Source organism: Malaclemys terrapin, chromosome 1, assembly GCF_027887155.1.
Source record: "Malaclemys terrapin pileata isolate rMalTer1 chromosome 1, rMalTer1.hap1, whole genome shotgun sequence".
Taxonomy (NCBI): Eukaryota; Metazoa; Chordata; order Testudines; family Emydidae; genus Malaclemys; species Malaclemys terrapin.
In genome coordinates, this window is record NC_071505.1 from 102,532,172 (window position 1) to 102,548,014 (window position 15,843).

General features: G+C 46.2%; 1 protein-coding gene and 1 long non-coding RNA gene across 2 annotated transcripts in view; one reads left to right on the forward strand and one right to left on the reverse strand.

Annotated features, from left to right (window-relative positions):
* The window catches only part of TRIM24 (tripartite motif containing 24), a 153,297-nt gene that overhangs the window by 25,295 nt on the left and 112,159 nt on the right, over positions 1-15,843 (reverse strand). Inside the window, exons 10-12 of the mRNA XM_054033664.1 lie at positions 5,862-6,029; positions 3,722-3,901; positions 1,908-2,043 (exon numbers count right to left, since the gene is read on the reverse strand). Coding sequence (XP_053889639.1) covers positions 1,908-2,043; positions 3,722-3,901; positions 5,862-6,029 — 484 coding nt within the window. The remainder of the gene's footprint in view (positions 1-1,907; positions 2,044-3,721; positions 3,902-5,861; positions 6,030-15,843) is intronic.
* On the forward strand, positions 12,372-13,688 carry LOC128840111 (uncharacterized). Its single transcript, XR_008445604.1, has 2 exons — positions 12,372-12,529; positions 13,367-13,688. It is a non-coding gene; the product is annotated as an uncharacterized LOC128840111 (long non-coding RNA).

Here is a 15,843-nt window from a genome sequence, read left to right on the forward strand (position 1 = left end):
TGGAAAAATCACCACCCGCTAAGTGGAAAAAAGAATGATTTCACTGCTATAGGTATGTTCATTGGAAAGATATGCTTCACAACAAGCAAATACATAGCTGTAATACAGGAATTTATAAAGTGCTAAAATAACTTTAGCTACTGGAACTAGGAAAGGAGTAACTGCAGAAAGTCTGACATTTTGTGATGTTCACAGCTTCTGCAATGTATTTGTGTTCTTTCAACCCACAACTAAACACTTCTCCATCTGATCTCACAATAGCAGAGTTCCCTCTCTAACCACAACCTCATCTTCTTCAGCATCTTCCATCTGTCCTCTGCTCTTATACCTCTGACCTCCAATCCAACATCCATGACTTCAGCATACCTAGACCACTCTGCTGTAGGACTCAGCTATCAGTGGCTCAACTCAATTCTCTCCATCATACTGGACTCCTTCACCTGTCTCTCTCAGTAAAATCCATTCCACTAACCCCAATTTCCTCTTCCTCCACTCATGAGCACCCCGAAGAAAGTCCCAGAGGCAAGAGCTTCTTCCATTACAAACTTATTCTCCCCTCCTGCAATTTCCTCACCTTTCTCCTTAACCTCACAGTACCATTAGGTACCTTTACCGCACAATATAACACTAGGATATTCCTCATCCTAGATCCTACCTTGTACAACTACCACCTCATGTCCCTCTCCCTGACTTGGATCTTAACCCTCCCCACCACCACAACACAGGTTTCCAGTTTCCCCACTCTACTGTAATTGCTTTAACTTAAATTGTCTTTAATTACCTCTTCATGGTCAAACCTTGGTGTTTCTACTCCATCCTCATCCTCCTCAACTTTTCAGCCATTTCAAATAGCTGATCATACTCCATCTTCTTAAAATGTTGCCTTCCCGTTGTTTTCACAATTCCGTACTGTCTTAATTTTCCTACCTCTGTGGTCATTCATTCAGCCTTTCAATGGCTGAACTACTTTCTTTTTCCCTCCATTAGTTTCCAGGCCACTAATGGCCCACTTTTATTTTCCCTCTCTACATCTTTTCCCTATGTAACCTCATCTATTTGTATGCTGCAACTATTTTCTCTGTACAGCTGACTACGAAATCTCTCTCTCTCCACCCAATTCTTCATTAGTTCACTGCTCTGACTTTTCTGGTTCCCTTGCCATCAACAAAAGCAAAACTTAGCCCAAACCAAATTTTGTCTTCCCTTATAAGCCCTCCATGCTTCTTAACTCTCTCTGTCACAGCAGACTTCATCACCATTATACCTATCACTCAGGCTTGTAACTTGGTTATCAACTTTGACTCCATTCTCTGTCTAGAGCTTCGCATCACAGCTATCTAAATCTTGTGGCTCACATACTCAGGGTCTAACTAATCTCCATATGTGGGGTTGAGAGGGAATTTTCTTCTCAATCAAATTGGCAGTGACTGTGGAAGGGTGAGGGGTTTGCCTTCCTCTGCAGTGTATGGGTAGAGGTCACTGACAAAAATTATCTGGGTATATCTGTTCCCTGTCATTATGGGGGGCTTGGGGTACTGATGTACTTCGGTCCCTCCTATTCTCTCCTTGTGGCACTTAATAGTGTCGTTGCTTGTGGGCTGTAATACTTTGGTATAATTTCAGTTGTTGGGTTTAGTGTGCGAGGGTTGAGTGATCATGGTGGCCGGTGATATACAGGAGGTCAGACTAGATCTGATCTTTTTATCTCTGACCCCAATGCTAAAACTCTTAGTCAGGCCCTCATCTCCCATTTGATCAATGTCAGCCTTCTCCCTTGCCTTGAACTTGTGAGTATGGTGTAATACGCTAGATTATAATACATTACGTTGATAAATGGGAACTCTGAGATCAGGGAGTAAAGTGCTAGATTCCCCACTACACCATTTAAATCAGGTTAATCACCATACCCAAGAGACCTGGAGATGGCACTGATGAATTTGGTGACTGGACGGTTCTGTTTGAAGCGGGTTTTGGCTGGCTCTGCTCCACAATACCATCTTTCCTTACAATGTTATCCAGTGTAATGTTTCCCGTACACTCAATCTAAAAGATGAAAGAAAGGAGGTTATTGTTAAGACAAAAATAACATGATCAATATAGCCACCTTATCAGACTTTATCTTAGTTTGCACTTCCACACCCATTTTCAACATGTTCTTTTTTATTTAAATGAAATAAATGAGCAACATGCAAATATATACAATTCAAAGAATCACCCAATAAGCAACCCAACATGTTCCACATGTGCGGAGTACATCCCGGCCAGAGGACATGCATATTCAGTAGAAAAGTAGAAAGTGTCAGCTAATTGGTTATGTCTTTTCAGCCATGACACAAGGTCAGAACAATGAGATACCTGTTTTAGAGGAAAACCAGTCTCAATTTATCATCCCAGCCCACTGAAATTGTCACACATGCTGCAGGATTAGAGAAATGGCCTTTGAAACACTAATACTCTAAATAAGCATGGCTAGAAAATACAAATCACTTTAGGATCATACTTTTCTAAAGCATTCACATGGCAAGCTGCACCTTGCAAATTCATCTGTAGCAGCTGCACTGACCTTTGACAGTTACTATACATTAGTGTGATCCTGTGACTACTGTGAAGTGTTCAGAAAAGTACATTATATTGTTCTTAAACACTACTAATATAGTGAGGTATCTAATAGCATGTAGTCAGTGATACACAAGTGAAACATGCATGCAGAACAATAGTAAAGTACTTGTCACGGATTCCAATTATATGTTTATGATTGCAGTGTGATGTATTTTGTGTGTGTTAACTAAGTATCTTAAAACAATTTTAAATGATGGGGTATCCAGTTCATTACATTGTGTTATCACAATGCCTCTGCCAATGTTTTCAATTAAAAAAAATAAAAGATAAAAAGGTTATCCAAGATTTGAGAGCAACTCACAAGGACCAGGAGACAGGAGGAAGAAACAGGGATGAATAGCAAATTACTACTATAAATCATGAAATTTCAGTTATTCATAAACTGTTGAGAGCTGTTTAAGTGCACTTTTCTTATTTTTGACACAATGAAGTAGATCGCTTACAGCTCAAAATCTCTATTTGGCCCTCCGATAAAGATGTAGTAATCCAAAGAGACTCTTGCTGTATTCCAGTTCAAAGTCTATTAGATAAAATACAGCAAGATTATGACACTCCTTCCCCTCCTACCACACAAAAATTGTGGGAGATGAGCTCCTAACCCCCATTCCCACCCATAGGAAAAAAAATACTGAATGTGCTGATGAAGAAAAATTACTTCAGCCTAGCACTGTACATTAATATCTACATGGGACAGACTTTCAATTATACAGAAACCTCAGTAATATAGTACTGAGACCCTAGATTTATAGCATATACTATTACATGTCATGGGTATTGATGACCAAAGCTGAGGAAACTCATTTTTCATTAGCAGCAACTGAAGAAGAAGACAGATGAAGGCTAGTAGGTGTCTACATAAGAAGAGTAAAATTGCATTCTTCATTCTTACTCTTCCTGCCAGTCCTAAATCCCTGAAAGGCAGTGTCTCCAGAACAGTGTAGGAGCATGAAGGAAAACCTGAACTGTTGCTTTCTGTATTGTACCAGTTTGGTAGGTAGGTAAAGAATTTCAGTGTCAAAGACCTTTCCATTGATCACCATTTGCAAAACAGTAAATTCACTTTAAAATAAAATCTGTAAACCATTGCTTGTGTTACTCTTACATCAGGAAGAGACGGTAGGGTATAAGAACTACCCACTGGAGAACTCAGATCTATCATGGGTGGACCAAATGTCTTCCCATCATACCCTGCAGCACTAGTAACAGTGGGACTGGAAGGGGTGGATGTGGTGCTGCTTGCAGTTGACGGGGCAGCTGAAGCTTGTCCACTGCTTATCTGCCACTAAAACAAAAACAAAAAAACAAAACAAAACACAACCAGAATTCATCATTGTTCTTTTGCACGGTAGAAGACATCTATTACATAATCTGACCCTAATATGTTTGAACCAAGCAAGCGGCAACACAAAAGCAAAATGAGTTGAAATTAGAACTGAAATTCATATTTGCTTTGTAGTCTAAAATCGTGACTCACTAGAAATGGGAAAAAAAAGAGAAATAAGAGGTAGGACAAATGTATGAGATTTTTAAAAATCTTAAAATGTAATTTATTTCCTGTGGAGAACAGAATAGTTTTAGTGGAATAAATGCACTATCGACAATGGGCTCAATGTGAAAAGCTGTTCCTGTATTTTTAGTACTGTAAACTAGGTACTGTTATTTAAATGGACAGTGGAACGAAGTTGGGATGGGTTTTTTTTAAAAAATGATTTAAAAGGACTTGTAAAGCAATCAATCTTCTCTTTGATTCAACTCACGTGACTGTGATAGCCATGGCACTATTATTCCATTTCTTAGGTCACAGACCAGTGTTTCATTCCTTCCTATGGTGGCAAGATACTCTGCTCTTTTTAAGCGTACAACAAACCTTAAATCGTCGTTGGTTCATTGGTATTTGCCTCACTGAGCAGCTAGAAAGTATCTGAAGTATTCACTCTTATCCCCACATAACTGCTGATCAGCTGGGGATTGATCACTTGCAGCAGAAGGTCCACAATTGTGGAATTTCTTTCCTCTCTTCATCTGTAAGAGTCCAGGTAGCTCCAGAGCCTAGTGGCAGCTCCAGCTTTTTAATCAGGCTTTTGCCTGTTTACTGGTGCAGTACCCAGGAGGGAAATTAGAGGGCGTGGTTTTCTACTCTATTTGTTCATGGACTGCTGTGAACAGAATGTGTGTTTGTGTTAAGTTTTGAAGGCCGCCCAGAAGTCAGTGATAGATACAAAATAAACATAGCAATAAATTAAAGCAAACATTTAAACCATAATTCACTCAAGCGACATCTACACTACAGCACTTACTATGGCACAGCTGCACTGATGCAGCTGCGCTGCTGTAGTGCTTGTGGTGAAGATGCTCTAAGCCAGTGGTGGGCAACCTGCGACCCATCAGGGTAATCTGCTGTCGAGCCACGAGACAGTTTGTTTACATTGATCGTCCGCAGGCACAGCTGCCCGCAGCCCCCAATGGCCGCAGTTAGTTGTTCCCAGCCAAATGGGAGCTGCAGGAAGCAGCAGCCAGCACATCCCTGGGGCCCACACTGCTTCGTGCAGCTCCCATTGGCCGGAAACGGCGAACCACACACACTGGGAGCTGCGGGCAGCCGTGCCTGCAGACAATCAATGTAAACAAACTGTCTCGTGGCCCACCAGTGGATTACCCTACAGGCCACAGGTTGCCCACTGCTGCCCTAAGCCGACGGGAGAGAACTCTCCCATTGGCTTAGTAACTCCTGCCTCTGCTAGTGGCGGTGGCGATACCAACGAGAGAGATAGTACTGTCTACACCAGTGCTTATGTCAGTACAACTTATATCGCTCAGAGGTATGGTTTATTTACACCCCGATGACATAAGTTATACCGAAGTAACATGTTGTGTAGACAAAGTCTAACTCTTCCACTAGTCAAAGTAGTTGGAATGGACTGGACTTGACAATTAACTCATTTCAAAATCATCAGGTATCTTGTCATGGACTAGACCAGTGGTTCTCAACTTGCGGGCCACTTGCAGCCCAATCAACACACAGCTGTATGGCCCAGAGACTCTACATATTGTGTAGATGCGGCCCACATAATAGAGAGAGCTGCATCTGCAGCCCACAATGGTAAATGGGTTGAGAATCACTGGACTAGACAGTAATCTATTCACTGTAAATCTACCCTGGAAAAGTAAGGAATGTAAGTTATAAAACGAATATACATAGTATTCAATTTTTATTTTTGGGTGGGTGAGTGGAAAAAGTTTACCTGTTTAATAGCTTGCTGTGCCAAGAACGCCATCTGCAATGGGTTGGGCTTTATTGTTAGTCTTGGTACATTCTGGTTCTGGGGACCCCTCATTTGTTGAGCAGGAAGAATTGATCCATTAGAGTTGGGATTGTGATTCTGAAAGTTAATCAAGCGTGGAGGTGGCTGCTGGAAGAGACAGACAATCCCCTCAGTTAGCTGTCTGAGGACTGACACCAAACACTCCAGAAAAAACTTTCCTCAACCTCCCATTTTAACTTTTAAAATACATGACAAATATAGTACTGAATCATTCACTCAAATGCAAGATGAAATCAGATCTCAGCACTGATGCACCTTGACAATTAAGAGTAAGATATAACAGGTTACAATTAATTATTCTACCCGAACTAATCACTGGGGAAAATTGTGTAAGGATATGAAAAGAGGACGTTACTTACCTCTAACTGGCGGCTCTTCTGTATTCCACTGTGGGTTACGCCTGGACACCATGTGCCTGGAGCTGGAGAATTTGAAAGCAGTGTCCATTGGTCTGCACATGCGCCCTGGCTCACTTTGTGCCTCTGACCGAGGGGATGAAGGGTGGGGCAGACCGATCGCCTCTCCAGCTCCTTCTCTATCACGAATCAGATAAGTTCCGAAGCAGAGGGGGAAGGACGACGTATAGTGGAATACAGGTAAGGACCATGCATCCAAAAGAACCTCCAGCTAGATAAGTAACCACCTCCTCTTCTTGGAGTGATGGTGCCTATTGCATTCCACTGTAGGTGATTGACAAGCAGTACCTAAGCAGGAGGAGGGTTTGAGGATGTAGACGGTAGGGCTGAGCAGTGTACCACCATCCCAAAGGGAGGTATCAGCAGAAGAGTCCTGCATCAGTCCATGCTGTCTTGCAAGTGTGTGAACCGAGCTCCATGTGGTTGCTTTATAGATGTTTAGGAAGGGTCCCTCTTGAAGAGATGCCATGGTTGCTGCTTATGCTCTGGTGGAACAAGGTTAGAAAGCTGAGAGTAGAATGCAGCCAGAAATCTATTTGGAGATTCTCTGGGTGGAGAGGACATGCCCTCTGATTCTTTTTTCTATAGCGACAAACAAACAGTCTTGGGGAATAATTGATTGGTTTTGTTCTCTGTAGGTAAAAATCCAAGGCTCACCAAACACTGAGGGAGTGGAGTCTTTATTCCTCTGTGGAAGCATGCAGTTTTGGGAAGATCACAGGTAACTGAATGGATTGGTTAAGCTTAAATTCCTACGCTACTTCACAGGGTATTTGGGGTATATACACAAATAAACCTTATCCTTATGGAATTTGTGTATGGAGGATCTGTCATCACCACTCCAAGTTCATCAACCCTACTCGCTGAGGTGATGGCTAGAAGGAAAGCAACCTTTATGGAAAGAAGGGACATGGAGCAAGTAGCTAAAGGCTCAAAGTGGAGCCTCGTGAGTACAGAGAGAACGAGGTTTAGGTCTCACTGGGGAGTAGGTTTCTGAATAGATGGGACCAAGTAGCCCTGCGAAGGTGGTTGGTATGTGCTGAACGTTGCTAAATGAATTCGCAAGGAGCTGACAGACATCTGATGTTTTCAAAGATGGAATACAGTCCAAGATGACTAGGAGAGAGTAGTCTCTGGGAGGATGCCTCTTTTGTGTACTCAAGAAAATAAGTGCTTCCATTTAGCTAGGTAGCATTTTCTAGTAGACTTCTGTCTACTATTAGAGAGGATGATTCATACGGTTGTGAGGCATGAACATTCTAGGGATGATGCCCGTCCAAATACTGAGGACTCACGGGAGGTGGATGTGGATCAAAATGCTTGTTCTTGCCCTGCCACTGGGTCAGGAGCTTGGGGAACATTGGGAGGACGAGTGGTGGTTGGGATGATATGTAGGAGGTTGGGAAATCAGAACGGTCTGGGCCAGAAGCGGACAATCAGGATGACCCGTCCACTCTTCTCCTGGATTTTGCGCAGAACTCGTAGCAGGAACGGTAGCGGAGGGAAGATATAGCTGTACTGGTCCAACCAGGGAAGAAGCAGATCGCCACCCTAGGAGTGGCAACCCAGGGCTCCTCGGAAGCAATATGTAGTGCATTTCCTGTTTGTTTCAGAGGTGAACAGATCCCTGGTTGGGGTTCCACATAGAGGGAAAATATTGTGCAGAACCAAGTGGTGGAGCTCCTGCTTGTGGTGGACGATGAAATGTCTGCTGAGGGAATCTGCAAGTAAATTTTGCTTCCCCAGAAGGTAGGCTTCCAATAGGGTGATTTGATTGCCGATACTCCAGTTCCAAGGGCTGACCACTTCTGCGCACAGGGAGACTGGTCTTGCTCCTCCCTGTTTGTTGACATAGAAGACAGTCGTAACGTTATTTGACATACGGACAAAGTGAATACGGATGAAGGGAACAAAGGAGACTCATGCCTTCAAGACTGCTTGCAACTCCAGGATATTGACATGCATTCTGGACTCTTGAGATATCCAAGCACCTTGTGCTGTGTCACTGTTCATGTGGCTCTCCCAACCTAATAGGGATGCATCTGTAATAACGGTCCTGTCCGCAGAGGAAGGGAGAAAGGGGATGACCATGCATACCTGATGAGGATTTGTCCACCATAGCAGGGAAGACACTACCTTGGGCTGGAGCTGTCACCATGAGGTTCGTGGAATGGCGGCTTGGGGAGTATATCAACTGCAGCCATGTTTGAAGCCAACAAAGGTGGTCTAGCGAAGGGTGGGGACCTAGGTCAGATGGCCATGTACACCTACAAGAGACAGATATGTCTTGACTGGTACTTAAGGATTACTTGTTCATGGTCTGTAACCTGTCCTTGAGCAGGTATGTTCTTGTTGTGATAGAAGTTAAGGTTGCCCTGATGAAGTTCAGAGATTGCATGGGAATGAGAACAGATTTTTCGGTGTTTACATTGATTCCCAGCGAGGAGAGGATGTGTAGCATCAGGGAAGTTGATGCATAGGCTTCCTGGCAGGACTTGGCAGCAAGGAGCCAGTCATCGAGGTAGGGGAATACAATGAGACCACAACATCTGATGTGGGCTGCTACTATGGAGAATATCTTGATGAAGACTCTGGGAGCGATCACTATTCTGAATGGGAGTGCTCTATACTGAAAATGGTTAGAATCCACCATGAATCTGAGAAAGCGTCTGTGGGCAGGATGAATATCTATGTGAAAGTAGGCATCCTTCATATTGAGAGCTGTGAACTATATGCCATTTTCTAAAGATGGACCTATTGCTGCCAATGTGACCATGCAAAATCTGAGTTTATAAATGAAGTGGTTGAGATGGTGGAGGTCGAGAATTGGTTTCCAACTGCCCTTCTTTTTGGTATCAGGAAGTAGGACAAATAAAACCCTCCTCCTTGGTATTGAGGAGGGACATGTGCTATTGCTCCTTGCTGCAGTAACAAGGTTGCCTCTTGAGAATACTCGCGTGAGAGTGGTCCCCTAAAGGGTGGTGAGGGTTTTGGAGGAGGTAGGGATGCAAACTCAATTGGATAGCCAGAATGGATGACATTTAGCACCCATTTGTCTGTTATCACACTCCAGGTGTTGAAAAAGAGTGTGTTTCATGGCTCTCGAGCGCCCATCAAAAATAACGTTAAGGCAGTGGCTGAGACTGAGATGCCAAGGTTGTTGCAGAGAGTGTAGGGAAGCAGGACTTTTGAAACCTCTGTCTCCTCCGCGGTGGTTCATAGGCCTTCTGAAGGAAAAACTGCTGAGCCATGTGTCTAGATTTAACCAATGGGCAGTGAAACTTCTTCTTAAGGGCAGGTGCGTATATCTTCAGCAAGTGGAGGGTAGCCCTGGAATCCTTTAGGGTATGGAGAGACTTGTTCCTCTTCTGATTAAAGTGGTGAGATTCATCAAAGGGGAGGTCCTCAATAGTATTCTGGACCTCCCTAGGGAACCGACACATAGGAAGAGGAGGTTACTCACCCTGTGCAGTAACTGACGTTCTTCGAGATGAGTGTCCCTGTGGGTGCTCCACTACAGGTGTTGGTGCGTCCCTGCGCCTTCGCCCGGAGATTTTTGCAGCAGTACTCATAGCGGCCACGCATGCTCAGAATCTGCCCCCCCGCTGTGACTCTAGGGTAATAGAACGCATGCGTGGCCGGTCTCCTCAGTTCCTTCTCTACCACGGAGGCCCCCCAACTCCGAAGTAGAGGGGAGGAGGGTGGGTAGTGGAGCACCCACAGGGACACTCATCTCGAAGAACGTCAGTTACTGCACAGGGTGAGTAACCTCCTCTTCTTCTTCGAGAGATGTCCCTGTGGGTGCTCCACTACAGGTGACTTAAAAGCAGTGTATCTTAAGGAGGTAGGGACTTCGGATCTGGTAGGAACGCCGTCGAGAGTACCGCCCTGCCCAAGCGTATGTCAGATAAAGGGCCTTGAATAAGGGCATAGTGTTTAACAAAAGTATGGTCAGATGACCAGGTGGCTGCTTTACAAATGTCAGCCAAGGGGACTTTGCGTAAGAACGCGATGGAGGCAGCCAGAGATCTAGTGGAGTGTGTTCTAATGCCATCTGGAGGTGCAACCCCTTTCATCTGATAGCACAGTCGGATACACTGGGAGATCCAGTTCGAGAGTCTCTGGGTAGAAATAGGCATGCCCTTGGAGCGCTCTGCAACAGAGACAAAAAGTCTAGAGGAGGTTCTAAAGGGTTTGGTTCTATCCAAATAGAATGACAAGGCTCTGCGAACATCTAGTGTATGCATTGAGGCTTCAAAGGAGTTTGCATGTGGTTTCGGGAAAAAAGTCGGGAGGTGTATGGGTTCATTAATATGGAATGATGAGTGAACCTTTGGAAGAAATTTGGGATGCAATCTGAGGGTAACCTTGTCTTTAAAAAATATCGTATATGGTGGATGAGCCATGAGAGCTGCTATTTCTCCTGCCCGTCTGGCAGAAGTAATTGCCACTAGAAACGCTGTTTTCATGGAGAGGTGTAAAAGGGAGCACGTGGCTAGGGGTTCGAAGGGTTGCTGAGTTAGGGCAGACAGTACCAGATGAAGGTCCCAGGGGGTGGTCGGTTGTTTAATGTCTGGATATAAGGTTTGTAGGCCCTTGAGGAAACGCTTCGTAGTAGCGTGAGCAAAGACAGACGTATCATCAATTTTGTCGTGGAAAGTCGTAATAGCAGCTAAATGGACCCTGATGGAGCTGAAAGAAAGGCCGGATCGCTTAAGGCCCAAGAGATAGTCCAATATAAACGGAAGAGGTACCGAGGTAGGAGAAAGATGTTTGGCAGAACACCAATGTGTGAATCGTTTCCACTTTTGAAGATAGGTCTTGCGAGTAGCTTGCGTTCTGCTATGTAGGAGCACCTCCTGAACTTGTTCGGAGCAATCTAATTCGCGTTGGGAGAACCACGTAGGAACCAGGCCTTGAGGTGAAGCATGGACAGGTTGGGGTGGAGAAAACGACCGTGCTGCTGAGATAGAAGGTTCGGAATAAGCGGCAGGGAGATTGGTGGTTGGATTGACATTCTGGTGAGGAAGGGAAACCATGGTTGTCTGGGCCACGATGGGGCAATGAGGATCACCTTGGCTCGATCCGTTCGTATTTTTATCAGAACCCTGTTGAGAACTGGTATCGGGGGAAACGCATAGAATAGGTTTCGGTGCCATGAGATCATGAATGCGTCCCCCAGGGAATGTTTGCCCAGTCCTGCTCTGGAGCAGAAATTGAGACATTTCTTGTTCTTTGCAGTTGCAAAGAGGTCTATTGTTGGGTAACCCCAGATGCTGAATACGTTGTGAATGGTTTTCTCGTCTATCTCCCACTCGTGGTCCCATGGGAAGCGTCTGCTCAGTTCGTCCGCTGTGGTGTTCATGATTCCGGGAAGATAAGCAGCTGATACCCGGATGTTGTTCACAATGCACCAATTCCAGAGCTTCATAGCCTCTGTGCACAGCGAATGGGAACGAGCTCCGCCCTGCCTGTTTACGTAAAACATGCAAGCAATGTTGTCCGTCATTATGCGTACGTGATGATGTTTGATTAGTGGCAGGAAGTGACGGCACGGGTTGCGAATGGCTCGAAGTTCTAGTACATTTATGTGCAGGGAGGTCTCGGTTGGTGACCATAGTCCCTGTACTGTGTGATGAGACATATGTGCACCCCACCCTGTCATAGATGCATCGGTGGTCAGAATGCGTGATGGAGCCTGTTGAAGAAACGGGACTCCAGAACAAAGGTTGAGTGGACGGTCCACCAACGTAGCGAGTCTTTGACTGGAGTAGGCAGGGAGAGAGTCTTGTTTAAAGAATGCATATTCGGTTTGTAAACCGTTGCCAGCCACGCTTGGAAGCACCTCATGTGTAGGCGTGCATTCTGGACGACAAAAGTGCACGAGGCCATGTGACCTAGTAGTTGCAGGCAGTCTCGGGCAGTTACCTGAGGGCTGTTGCGAATAGTTGTGGTCAGTTGTTTTATGGAATTGTAGCGATCGGGTGGGAGCGATGCTAGGCCGGTCCGAGAGTCGAGGTCTGCGCCTATGAACTGAAGGTGCTGGGTGGGGCGTAATGTGGATTTGTCTCTGTTTATTTGTAGGCCGAGAGAAAGAAAGCACTCGACTGTGAGTCGTGTGAACCGGAGCGCCTCGTCGAATGTTGAAGCTTTGAGGAGGCAATCGTCGAGGTACGGAAATATTATTACCCCTTGTCTCCTGAGGTGAGCAGTGACTACAGCTAGAAGTTTGGAAAAAGCACGGGGGGCTGTAGATAGTCCGAAGGGGAGTACCCTGTATTGGAAATGTGTGGAACCAAGGGTAAATCGGAGGAAACGTCTGTGGGCCGGATGTATAGTGACGTGGAAATAGGCATCTTGTAGGTCGAGGGCAGAAAACCAGTCGCCCTGCTCCAGCGCTGGGATTATGGTATTGAGGGTCACCATCTTGAACTTTTGCTTTTTGATGAATCTGTTGAGCCGCCTGAGATCGAGGATTGGTCGCCATCCCCCATTTTTCTTCTCCGTTAAGAAATAATGGGAGTAAAAACCCTTCCCTCTGTGTCGCTCTGGCACGATTTCTACTGCTCCCAGATGAAGGAGATGTTGCACCTCTTGGAGGAGTAGCTGCTCGTGAGAAGGGTCCCTGAAGAGGGACGGGGAGGGTGGGTGGGTGGGAGGTAAGGAGAGGAAGGGGATGACGTATCCAATTGTAACTACCTCTAAGACCCACTTGTCGGAGGTAATCTTCCTCCATTGTTGGAAAAAAGGTCGTAGGCGGTGTCCAAAGATTGGTGTGCCGGCTGAAGTGAGGGCATTGCTTTCTAAACCCTCGACCAAGTTTTCAAATCTGCCTATTAGCTGATGGGGGTTGAGGCGCCCCTGTAGAGTTTGGGCAACGTCGCTGGAATCTTGGTCGTGGACGTTGTGGCTGTTGCTGTTCCTGCGGTCTATGGGAAGGTTGTGTAAATGCGGGATAACGTGGCCGGTGGTATGGTTGGTATCGATATTGTCATCTTCTTGCCGTAGGTGTCTGGAGACCTAAAGACCGGAGGGTTGTTCTGGAGTCTTTCATTGAATGAAGCACTTCATTCGTGTTAGCAGCAAAGAGTTTGTCACCGTCGAAGGGAAGATCTTCAATTGTGTTCTGAACTTCGCGAGGAAAAAAGGAAGAGGAGAGCCATGAGCCCCGTCGCATGACTATCGCTTAGCGGTAGATCTTGCCGCTGTGTTGGCTACATCGAGGGCTGCTTGGAGAGCGGTGCGTGAAATGGCTTGGCCCTCAGAAACTATAGCTCTGAACTGTTGTTTTCTTTGTTCTGGAATGTCATCAATAAAGTCCATTAACTTATTATAGTTTTTATGGTCGTATTTTGCCAGGACTGCAGTATAATTAGCTATGCGAAATTGGAGGGTGGAGGATGCATAGACCTTGCGACCAAACAGGTCCAGTCGTTTGCTATCCTTGTTAGGTGGGGCAGAACGAGAATACTGTTGTCTGGCCCTCTGGTTCGCAGCGTCCACTACCAATGAGTTTGGTGCTGGGTGGGTAAAAAGGAATTCAGAGTCCTTTGGAGAAATAAAATACTTCTTGTCCGCTTGCTTGCAGGTAGGTAGGCTTGTCGCTGGAGTCTGCCAGATGGACTTAGCGGGATCTAAAAGGGCTGCGTTAATTGGAAGTGCCACTCTGGAGGAAGAAGGGGGCTGTAGGATGTTCGTTAGCTCATGCTGTTGTTCGGGAACCACTTCCAAGTTAATGTTCAGGTCACTAGCAACTCTCTTAAAGAGGTCCTGGAATTTTGTATATTCATCAGAGGGAGTGGGAGGAAGGGGAAGTAATGGTTCCTCCGGTGCTAACTCCGGATCTGTTGGAGCAGGAGAAGGGCTAGGTTTATCCTGGGAACGTGGCTGTGTTGCCAGGCGTCTCGTGTCACTAGCATATGCATTAGGAGACGGCACTGGATCAGTGTTGCGCCTGGTCGAATGGCCACGGGGCATGTGTTCCCGAGGGTATGATGTCCATGGTGTCCAGTATTGCCATGGTGGCGGGTAGGGCATAGGTGGTGCCATCCAGGGGTTCATCCCCCAAGGGGCAGGGTCCTGAGAGTGGGATGAGGTAGTATTTCCATAGCCCTTATTGCTCTGGGTCCGGGGCTGGGAGTCATGATATGGGGAAAAAACTCCCTGTGGATCTGCTTCCTCCTCACTGGAGGAAAACTGCTCAGATCCTGACTCAGGCATCGAAACAGAATATGCATTCATGAGCGGAGACTGCAAGGTAGGTGATACTAGCAGATCAGCTGTCTGGGTAAAATGAGTGAAAGCAGCTCCTGCGGGAGATGAAAGCTGAGCCGACAGAGGCTGCTGCACAAGAGCATTCCTGCGATCGGGGCTTCTGGCTGTGATCTGTGTGTCAGAATGCCCCGCAGGCGTCGGTGCCGCGGTCGGTGCCGGGCGAGAAATGTCGGGCTGCCTCGGGTGAGGTGTGCTGTAGAATGTCGGCACCGTCTCATTCGCGGTGCCGAACGGTGCCGTCCCTGAGGCAGGCAACTGGAAGCCTGATGCCTCGGCACCGGAGCTTCTCGGTGGCGCTGAAGCCTCAGGCGGCTTTTGCGCTGTTCCGGAGGAGCCTGGCTCGTGAAAATTGCTGAGGCGAGGAATCACAGGCAGAGAGATCGTTGATCTGCCTGGAGAAACTTTATGCCTCATAGTCTTGCTCGGTGAGGAAAGGTGCCCCTTTTTCGTAGACTTCTTGAGCTTTTTTGAGGGGGGGGCGGGCTGTGTCGGGTAGCGGAGCCGGCTTCAATGCCTGGGTCTGAAACTGACCCGATAGATTTTTGAAGCAGGAGCAGTTTGAGTTTAAGCTCCCTGTCTTTCCGTGCCCTGGAACTGAGTTTACAGCAGTGGGCACATTTTTGGGGAATGTGAGCTTCCCCCAAACATTTTATACACTTTGAGTGCCCGTCCGATGACGGGATAGCTTCCTTACAAATAGCACAGCGCTTGAAACCGGTGGAGCCCGGCATAGCCGCGGCTGACAGGAAATTTTTTTTTTTTTTTTTTTTTTTTTTTTTTTTAAGATAAACTGGGTAACTAACTATTTTAACAGAGAAAACTGACAGAAAAAACTGGTTTCTAAAGGATAATTAAGGCAATAGTGAAGGATTCTCTAATGAGTCTGCTGAGCTCCGTCTCAGGCCGGGGACGGTTGAGAAGGAACTGAGGAGACCGGCCACGCATGCGTTCTATTACCCTAGAGTCACAGTGGGGGGGCAGATTCTGAGCATGCGTGGCCGCTATGAGTACTGCTGCAAAAATCTCCGGGCGAAGGCGCAGGGACGCACCAACACCTGTAGTGGAGCACCCACAGGGACATCTCTCGAAGAAGAACCATGATTCCCTGTGCATGACAAAGGCAGTAGCCATAGCTCTAGAGCAGGGATGGCCAACCCGTGGCTCTGGAGCCACATGCGGCTCTTCAGAAGTTAATATACTCCTCCTTGTAT